The 10,620-nt window shown below is 48.1% G+C and overlaps 1 protein-coding gene across 1 annotated transcript; it reads left to right on the plus strand.

The window, feature by feature from the left end:
• Positions 1-1,436: 1,436 nt before the first annotated feature.
• On the plus strand, positions 1,437-7,322 carry SERPINF2 (serpin family F member 2; the record flags this gene model as incomplete). The annotated part of the gene is made up of 8 exons (XM_084299938.1): positions 1,437-1,496; positions 2,177-2,239; positions 3,161-3,569; positions 3,862-4,005; positions 4,201-4,404; positions 5,241-5,383; positions 5,973-6,177; positions 6,997-7,322. 8 exons carry the CDS (start codon positions 1,437-1,439, stop codon positions 7,320-7,322), a joined length of 1,554 nt encoding a protein of 517 aa, XP_084156064.1.
• Positions 7,323-10,620: the final 3,298 nt, after the last annotated feature.

Here is a 10,620-nt window from a genome sequence, read left to right on the forward strand (position 1 = left end):
CCTCCATCCCTGAGCAGTGCCTGTGCTGCGGGGCCAGCTGCTGCCAGGGCTCTGATTCCTGCTGTGCCCCAGGGAGGCAGCTGCTGCTCTCAGATGCCCAGCCTGCAGGGTCCATGGCCACGGGGCCCTGGGCACCTGCTCGCTGTTAAAATCTGTGCTTGGTGCTCGCTGCAGCCGGGCTGCGGGGAGGAAACAGCTGAGGCTTCCCGCAAAGAGAATTCCCAAACCAGAGAGAGCCCCGTGGCAGTAAATACCAAGCCCTACGTTGTCACTGGAGTTATGAATAAAAGGGTGCATTCCCAGCACAGGGAGTGCATGGAAAGCAGAGCCCCTGCCCGGACAGCTGACTTCTCCCACCGGCAGAAATAAAGTTTCAGAGCTGGTAAACTCAAAGTTCAAAACTGCTGTTTTGAAGGTGCAGCAGCATAAAGCGTCTCCCCATCTCCAGATACACCCCAGACTCACTCTTCTGCCCCAAACAAATGTTTAACCGGATGCTGTAAGTCAATATTTGCTCGCCAAATTCCCAAACAGGGGGGTGGTGCTGAAGGTCGCTCTCGGTGGGTCGGAGGGCTGGGCAAGAGGCTGTGCCCCACGCAGAGCCATCGGCCGGGCCAAAGCAGGTGCCAGCTCCAACGTGGACACCAACAACAGGTAAGGGGCAGGCAGAGGAGGATTTGATGAGAAACGGGGGCATTTCCAAGGAGCAATAGTGCTTTCCTGGGGGAGGGTGTAAACTGGCAGGGAGTTAAAGGACAGCTCCCCCTGTCCTGTACTGGAACTGAAGCTCAGGGGTGGGAGAGGCCGGGTTTGCCGGCAAAGGGGGAAGGCAAGTGCTGGGAAGGGGAGGACTCTCTATTCCCGGACAAATTGCTGATAAATTGCGCTGCTATCGTGCTTCCTACCTGCAAATTCCCTCCCAGGCAGCACTTGCTGAGTGCCCGTGGCCCCACAGAGGCAGGTTGGTATCCCTTATCCGAAGAGCTGGGGCACAGCTGACAAAAGGACGCCGTGCCCACACCTCGGTGCTGTGCACAGGGAAGGAGCAGAGGCTCTTGTCTTCTTCCAGAGGCACAATGTGTGTAGGGCTGATTAGGGAAACACCATTTGCAATCCAGATGAACGAGGGTGTTGGGGTCAGAAATGCAGTTTCCAAGCAGGAAAGTGTCGTGCAAGAGCCTGGCTGTGGTCACAGCCCTGCTCCGCCACCGGTCCCCTGTTCCTCTCTGATTTCTCTGCCTTGGCGTTGGAGCCAGGAGTCCTGTGTTGTTTCTTTGCAGCATTGTTCATCTCCCTACTGCTTTCTGCAAGCTCCTGCGCCAACCTGTTTGGCCAGGTTGATAATTTTCTCCCTGTAGACCTGAATAAGCTCGGCTTGCTGCTGCCAGGCAGCTGGAAATAACTCCTCTCTCAGCTGGTCCTTCTGTTCCAGAAATATGGTGTTGCTCTGGGGGCTGCTGCTGCTCTGCCTATCTGCTCTGCACACTCAGCTACGGGTAAGTCGCTCCCCTCTCGTGGTTTTGGGGCCTCTCCTGGCCAGCCAAAAGGGCAAAGGCAGCGAGGTTGGGCTCCAGCCTCTGGGGCAAATACTGCCTGATGTTTCTGTGTGAGCTGTGGAGGACATTGCTCCCCTGCTACGGCATTAGCTTGTGCCCCAGTGCAGGAAGGCTTCTGATCTGCCTTTTCCTATCTAAAATGTTGGTGGATGTTCCCATTACTCAAGGGGATTTCTGTAGAAAATCTTTAGAAACTTGGCTTCAGTTGTATTTAGTGACCATGACATTCAGGGGTTAATAGGACATTGTTTTATGACTTTTTTTTCCCCCTCTGTTTTAAATCTGGATCCCTTTCAGATCTGAGATTGCAAAACCGACTAAAGAATACATTATTTCATACCCTTCTTACCCAGTCCCTCTCTAAACAAACCCAGCAGCATTTGCAGCCTCTCACAGCTCCTGCTCATGTCCATGTCCCCTCTGCAGCCCCCACTGTCCCCGTTTCTGCATCCTAAAGCCCCTGCTACAGCCACACGAGCACCTCAGGACTACCACAGCCACACTGCTGCTGGCTTCTGACCTGACCCCATGGGGAAGTGCTAGGAGTAGGGGCGGAGAAGACCGACTGGAAATTCAGAGGAAATTTGTCTGGGACCTGACTTTGCTGTTTTTCTTTCCAGCTCCCTTTGGCTCAGGCCAGTGAGCAACAGCGCCTGTCCTTAGACGAGGTTGTGAACCTGAAGGTAAGCAGCCACTGGTCCCATCCCAGGGGCTTGCTCTTACACCGTGTGCTTGCAGCAGTTTTCCAGGGTGAGTCCAGGCAGTGCAAGAAGTCCATTTTGTGCTGATTTCCCTCCCTGTCTCACCTGCTGCTGCCGCCGTTGTGTTGGATGCTCCAGCCCAGGTAGCTGGGCAGCAGGGAGTAAATGTCAGTAGCTGATTGTGCAAGGACTGGCAGGTGAATTGTTTCTCTTCTGACTGCCAAGGGAGGGTGAAGAAAACAACTAGATGTGAGGGTGAGAAGGAGAGAGGCTCGTGGCTGAGCAGCAGGGGAATGTCGTCCAAATGCTGGTGAGAACAGGGAGATCTGAGGCAAAAGCACATGTTTAAGGCCCTGCAAATATAAGGACAATAGCAGCAGTGCTATGGTCTAAAGCTTAGACAAGTGGAAAATGAGGATTTTGGAAAGAAAAGCAATGGAATAAAACAGACGAGTCAAGAGGAGACAGATGCCTGGAGGAGGATCTGAGCCAGAACGGATCAAGGCTGTGACAGCAGCAGAGGGTGCTGACCGATGCACGAGGCAGATCCGCAGTCCCAAAATATGTGAGGGGAGGAGGTGAAATCAAGGTTGAGGAGGATGGATCCGTGAACAGCGAAGGCATGGGGCAGGTGCTGAGCAGCTGGCGGCTCCTGGCCCTGCAGCAGGTCATTTACCAGGCAGAGGGGGAACCGCTGCAAGCCCCCGACTCGAGGCCATTTTCCTGGCATAAAAACATTCTGGCTTCCAATCTTACGGAGGTGCCGTTAACCTCAAGGTTAAACCATAAATCGGAGCAAGGCTGCCACGAGAGCAGAGAAATCAGAGTTTTTCTCAGCCCAAACCCACCAGGGAGGCAGTACTCCTGCTCTCCCACTGCTCTACCCTTCTCGTTTCTCCCCAGGACCTGAAAGGAGATGGAGAGGTAGCGTCTGCTCTGCCGGGAGCTGGCCCAGCCCTGCCGGATGCGAAGCTGTCAGACACCTGGGAGGAGACCTACGGACCCACGCCACCTTCCCCCATCACCCCAGAAGGAATCAAGAATGATGAGAGCCCTGAAGATACGGCCAGAGCTGGGGCTGAGAACTGTCACGGAGAGGAACCGGCTGGGGAAGTCCTCTCTTCTGAAGAGGATGGAGAGGATGAAGACAACCAAAGCTGTGACATAACCTGGAAGAAGAGCCAGAGGCTAGCAAGCGGGCTGATGAAATTCAGCATCGATCTCCTGAGAGAGGTCCAGCAGGAGAACGACAGAAGCAACGTGATCCTGTCTCCCCTCAGCATCGCCCTCGCCTTGTCCCACCTGGCACTGGGTAAATTCCTTGCTACAAAACCAGTCTTCTCCTTTCCATGCAGCCCCTCCTGAAGGCACCAGGAGCCAGTGTGCAAAATACTGCACTTTCCACTTAAACCCACTCCTGCAGCTTTAATTAGGGTCTATTACAATTAAAGCTGCTCTCTGTGGCCTGTGTTGAGTCTCCTCCTTTCCCATTTCTCCAGCATCTTTTGTAAGGCACCCTATTTTTCTAAAAGGAGGCAGCGAGAGTAATATCCCTCTTTTCCACTACATGGGCATGAACTAATAGGAATTTGCCTTTGCTTTAGGAGCAGCAAACCAGACCGAGAAGCACCTGCTGGAGGTGATGCACCTGGAATCCGTGCCCTGTCTCCAACACCTGCTGAGCGCCCTTCGCCGAAGGCTGGCAGAAGCCACGCTCAGCCTTGCGTCGCGGGTGTACCTGCAGAAAGGTGAGAGCTGGCTCAGGTGCTCCCTAGGGAGGTGGGATAAAACTCCCAGAGTGACAGAGAGAGAGATGGAAGCGTGCTGCTGTACTGGGCACATGTTTCTGTCTCCCTAAGTGCTTCCCCTGGGGAGCGTCATGCCTACCGAGCACGTTTTTTCAAGGCATGGTGACTTCCCATGGAATTCTTCCTCTCTGCTAGGATTGGAGGTGAAAGAGAAGTTCCTGGAGGATTCAGAGAAATTCTATGGGGCAAAGCCTGTCAGCCTTTCTGGGAGCAGTGAGGATGACCTCGAGGCCATAAACCAGTGGGTAAAGGAGGCAACTAATGGGCAAATACCCACCTTCCTGCAGCAGCTCCCTGGAAACACGGTGATGCTCTTGCTCAATGCAATCCATTTCCATGGTGAGCTCCACAGGTCTTACTTTTCAAGCCTGATCATCTCGAGGAATAGTTAGAAATCTAGTTAGAAATCTAGTTTTCTGCCAACGCTGTAGTTGAATGGCATCTCTTTTTATTGCTTCCTGCTAGTCAATCTGCTTGTTCTTTTCTTGTGCATCTGCTGTTCCTCTTGCTTTGATTTCTTTACAGTAATGATTCCCAACTCTTTCACATGTGCTAAAAACGTTGCTTGACTGTAGAGGCAGGATACAGCAGGTGGAACCTGTGGTATTTTTGCATCCTGGTCCAGGATCCCAGACAGCAGCACATCACTGCTCATCTTAACCAAAGCAGGTCACACGCAGCCCGCTGCACACCAACCATACAGCTTGCAGGCAGCTTCTGTGGCTTTATTTCTGACTACAGCGCGGTGGTCAGGCACGTCTTCCTCTTTTAACTCCCCAAGAGCTGTGCATCAAAGACCAAATGCTTCCAGGGTAAATCTGCAAATATTTTTAGCTTGGTTTTGGAGCACCCGTTTCACTGTACACACCGCTTTTCATTTTTTCAAAGCATTTCGCAAGCATACATGGCTTTATCTTCATAGCCTTCGGTAATCTCCCACGCTGAGGCATGAGGATTAATCCCAGGTCCTTTTGTTATCCCTTAGTCCCTCTCTGGAAGATAAGGGCTTCCTGTTGTCAGGGTTCCTCCAGCCTTTGTACCGATTTCACTGCATTTCTACTGGCCTGGTCTCTATCTGCCTTGTCTGAGAACTCACGATAGAAGCGTCAGCGAGGCAGTTTGTGTTTTCCTACCCAAAAGTAACTTCACTGAATTCCCAACTTTTATTTTGATAGGGTTTTGGAGGAATAAGTTTGATGCTGCCTTCACTTCACCAGATGTATTCCACCTCGACGATGATTTTGTGGTCTCAGTTGAGATGATGAAAGCCCAGAGGTACTCCCTGAGCTGGTTTTCACTGGAGTCCCACGACGTTCAGGTAGGGCTCCCTAAAAGTACTGAAGGTTTTGATTGGAATTTCCTCTTACTATTTTATTTCACTGACTGCAAATGTTCTCTTCAAAATACAAATGCTTTTTAACAAGACTAGCACACACACAATTTTAATAAGCATCCTTTGTCCTTGCTTCAAGCAAGAATGTTGAACTTTTGCTCTCAGTCTCTTGGAAAAAACACAGCTATTCCTAGTAAGTGAAAATGAATATAAATTAATATAACTTTAAAGCTCTAAGTTAAAATGAATGAGAAAATGTGGAAAGGAGTTCCCCTAAACACTGCACTGTTGGAATCCTTCAGGAACCAGCTACTGCAAGTCTGGGTACAATGTTTATACATGTAAGCCTCCACCCTGCCATGTTTAATCTTCACCATTCAGTGGCTAAATACTAAAATCTGATGCCATTATTCCAACAAGCTTTCTCCCCAAAAGAACTCAGGCACCTTCCCAACAGGTTGTTTTTGTCCTACAGCTATACTGGCTGTGTAGACAAATCAGAAAAAGAATACACTAAAAATATGTTTTTCTCGACTTTCCTTCTATAAATTCTTCTGGTTGGTTTTCTTTCCAGGTGGCCAAGTTTCCCTTTAAGGGTAACGTGAGTTTTGTGGTCATTGTACCGAACCAGTACAGTTGGAACGCCACTCACGTGCTGGAGAGCTTCCCTTACATACAGCTATGCAGGCTTTTCCCCGAAGAGGTGCCCACCACGGTGAAGATACCCAAAATGAAATTGGATTACCAGCTGGAACTCAACAACGTTCTCAGTCAAATGGGTAAGGCTCTAACAGGATTTGGGCAGAATAAGCGAATCTGATCAATCTGTATGGCATCTGTTCACTAGCACTAAAAACTACCAGCCTTGTTTCGAAAGCTGTGCCTCACAGCTTTGCTCCAGATAACATCCAAATCCCTTCGTTTCTTATTCCTCTCCTCTTCCTTACTCTCTGCTTGCTTAGCACCAACTGTTTTGCTCTAATGAGATGATGCTATAGGGAAGGCAGCTTTCTCACTTCCTCAAAATCTTTATGAGCTCTTCCTATTCCCCAATTTGTAGCCAAGACCAGCTTCCCGCTGTGTGCAACTTTCTTTGTCATTTAAAATGGTGCAGGACTTATAAATTGACAAGAGAATGCAGATCACAAAACCTGGAATTGAGAGCTTATTGAAATTAAACACTATCCACTGAATCTCTAGAGGAGAATAAATTAAGTTTACTTTTTTTGTAAATTGCTTTAAAAAAAATAAATCTCCTCTGTAAAACTGTTTCCAGCCTAACAGGAAAGAGACTTCAGACTTGCTGTTGCTTTTTAAGGAAGGCCTTAAGTTCTGACACCACTGCTCTAAAAGAGGTGGACAAGCATGTAAAAACTGCTCTGGTTTTGGCACCCTCAGCTCTTCGTACTGTGAGGGAATGGAGAACCTGGTTGGACTGCAGCTTTTATTGTGGTTGCCTGCCAGTTCTCCAGCCCTCAATGCTGGACAACGTGCGTAACAAGGAATCAGGGAACTGCTTTTAGAATTCAATTTTTGAGGAAAATTGCAGTTGGTGGCACCAAATGGGAAAGGCTAATTTAAGTTTCATTTCTCCGTAGGCCTCCAGGAGCTGTTCACAAACCCAAACCTCCAGAAGATCTCAGATGAGTCTCTTTTTGTATCCAGTATCCAACATCAGTCCAGCCTGGAGCTCAAAGAAGACGGGGTGGAAGGATCTGCTGCTACCAGCGTTGTGATATCACGCTCGCTCTCAGCCTTCAACCTGGACCGGCCCTTTCTCTTCATCATCTTTGAAGAAGAAATGGGCATCCCGCTTTTTATAGGCAGTGTCCAGAACCCTAACCCCAACGCTGCTCCCCAGCTAAAAGAGCCACGGCGCTCACCTGCTGCAAAAGATGACAAGGAGTACCCCATGCCCAAATAAGAGAGGAGCAGAGCCTAAGCAACCTGGGACTGCCACCTGGCCCTCTGGACCTGCTAAGAGGGGCCTCCTGTCACTGGAGACCTCCCTTCGAGGCCACAGAAGGCAATTCCTTTCTTGTTTTCCTTTACAGATCCCTAGAGACCGGCCCTGGGATATCCCATTCCAGCCCTGAGAAGCTTTTCCTGGCTGAGGTTCCCCTCTGTTGACCCTGAAAAGCTTGCTCTGCCTCTCAGGCCTGGAAGGGAGGCTTCCTTGTCCCCAGACTCTTATTAGAGTCCTTATTAAGCTCTTATTAGAGTCCCCCATAGCCCGGAATTATCATTAGCATCTGGCAGCTTGGACAGCAGCCAGGGATATTAATATGGCTCTTCCTTCCGCAGTTCCTGTGAACATGCATTCCTCAAAGTGTTCCTCTAAAAACTATCTGTGCCCACCTAGAAAATGACCTCTAAATCAACTGGAGTAGCACCCAGTTGTCTGCCCTGGGATGAGGCAGAGCCCTTTCCGACATTGCCTTTTCCCCGCTCCTTGGCTGTTGGGGTCTACAGCGAGGGAAACCCCTTTGGATCCTTACCTCCAGTCCTTCTCCTGAGAAATTCTAGGTTCTTGAATAATGCTAGATTTTTCATGGCTTATTTTATAAAGCATTTTTTTTTTAGTAATTTTTATGCTGGCAGAATAATAAAGAGTAAAGCAGAAGATGTTTGCTTAAGGTGTTACATTGAAAGACCAAACTGAGAATGGAAGTAGGCAAGCAACTTGAATAACTACAAAGATTAGGAGAAAAAAAAAACTTCGGGCATTAAAGACACAAAGATAGGAGGGGATTTGCAAAGGATCTGCTCCTTGCTATACCTTGTCACAGATGCTAATGGGGAATCCAATAAACTTTGGGCACCTCACTTGCAGAGTTAGTTTGCAAAAAGCGTTTGACTCACTTGTTCAGCGCTGCCTTTGTGAAAAGAGCAGAATTCCTTGAACAGAGCATGAGCTGAGCAGCGCTGGGATCAGGAGGGTATTTTGCCTGTGAACAGCAGTGCACTGATAAGCAGAGATATGGCAGGCCTTAACCTTTCCCTGGAGCAAAACCTGACCCCTGATGACAGCTGCCAAGAGATTCGAAGATGTCGATTCGGCATCTGTCTGGGAATTGGTGGTCTGCTGGAATACTTGTGGCTCCACAGCACAATCCTATGAATGTCTGCAAAGGTTTCCAGGGAAAGAAGGGGCAGACTGTGATGCCTGTAGCTGAATGTCAGCGCTTTCACCCTGTTGTTGCAAAAGGCAATGTCTTGTCACAGCTTCACTAGTGTCTGAGATGGGCACAACTCCCTAGCTCCTTGTTCAGATGTAGCTTACTCCAGATGTGCACTGCTATCATTAGGGATCCTTGGGAACCCTCCACCCCAGCAATCCATCCCCTGCTACGTAAAAAGGTCAGACTAACTCACCGTTGCCTGCCATGCTGCAGCTATTTCTGTATAAAACCACGGCTGGCCGTAGCAGATTCTGCTTCTGAACTCCCTCAGCTTCTGGGTAGAAAGTATGGTGCTCTGTTTTTGTGAAATAGCAGTTACAGAGCATGAGGGCCATCCTTCTGGCAGTGTTTTCCTAACTCGGGAAGTCTGCCTTCCCTCAAAGGAAGGCGCAGAATGCTTCTGGGAGCCTCCGTCCCTGAATAGTCTGCACCATCTGCTGGAATAAGAGAAGGACTGACTCACTAACCATGAATTTCAGGGACGCGGGAGACTTTGGGGAATAAAAAGTACTGGCTCAAACCTGCAATTACACATTTCTAGTCGTCTAAAAGGGGAAAAATGGCTAAAGATAATGCCTACCCCTGTAACCAATGCAGTGACACGCACCCTTCAAAAAGAGGGTGTAATTATGGGGCCATATAATTCCAACAAGTAAACCCGCAAGAATCCATCCCTACTATATGGGCATAGCTCTAGCCCACAGGAACATTTTAGCTCACTTACTTATACAGATTCATTCCTAACGTTCAGAAATACCATCCCATGCCTTAGGTAAGTCTTGCTTTGGATAATACAACCTCAGCACTAACCTCCCTAAATTCCACTCTGTTGCACTGCAACCTGTGCAAAATTTGAAGCACAAGTCTTCCTTTTCATGCCTCTGCCCTCCACTTCCCCCTCTTCTATAAAGTTTTTTCCTCCTGTTCTCAGATTCCTGAACAGCATTAGTTCTTATTCCCTATTTTCCTTCTTTCTGCCATCCCTCCTCCTCCAAGGTATTCTTGTCAAACTCTTAATTTCACCTTATTTGTCAGTACAGCAGCACTCCGTGGCTGTGCTTTGCCGAACAAATGAACAGTTACACCTACCTTAAGATTCTTTTCACTCCACTGACTCTGCAAAAGAGGCAGCTTGTAAAATGCAAAGTAATATTAATGTCTCCGCTCAGGAACTTCCACTTCGCTTTGCTAAGCTTTCATTTTGACTGAGCTCTGTTCTGAAGAGACACGACTAGCACTGGGCGTCTGCTCTATAACTCATCCGCACCGCTGGCTGAGAATATCAAATAAGTCTGAATAACTTTAATACGAGATGTATTTTTTTTTCCCCTTACTAAAGCAAATTCATGTGAACGTCATCAGAACTTACTTCCACAGCACTGCTCGGAGAACATACTGTCTTGAACTCCAAACAAATCAACAGGAAAATATTTCCATTGATTTCACAGAACTGATTTAATCCCTTGCATCTATTCGGATGAGTATTATGCACCATTTCAGGGATATGCTCTACCTGCAGGAATAAAGCTTGATTTAGCCTATAATAACATTCTGTACAACTGCCGCTCCAATTTAAATGGTTTAAACCCAAGCCTTTATTTAAACAGATGAGCTTTCATTTGACAATACAGATAAGATATAAAAAACTTCTCTAGGAGTCCTTCCATAAAGGGCATTTTAATATCATATTTGTATGAAAAAAGTTACCAAATGAGACAAAAACCATCAGATCTCCCCAGCTAACACCCTCATTTTTGAGGGGATGGTGGAAGACTATTAAGTACAAACATCTTCCTGCAGATGACTTCTCACAGAACAAGCTGAGAAACAGCTGAGAGCAGAGCTGTTGCTCTTCATGTTATAGGGTTACCTTTGAAGCACCGACTAATCACAAAGCAATGCTCCCTGATTTGCTTTTTCTGCAAGCAGAAACAGCTGCCAATGCTTCTCCAAAACTGTCCTTTCCTATTATCTGAGGGATTGTATAAGTCCAGTGCAAGCAGGCATGAGTAATTCCTCATTACCTTTTTGCAGCAAGGC

The sequence above is a fragment of the Netta rufina genome, assembly GCF_964035555.1.
Source record: "Netta rufina genome assembly, chromosome: 21".
Classification (NCBI taxonomy): domain Eukaryota; kingdom Metazoa; phylum Chordata; class Aves; order Anseriformes; family Anatidae; genus Netta; species Netta rufina.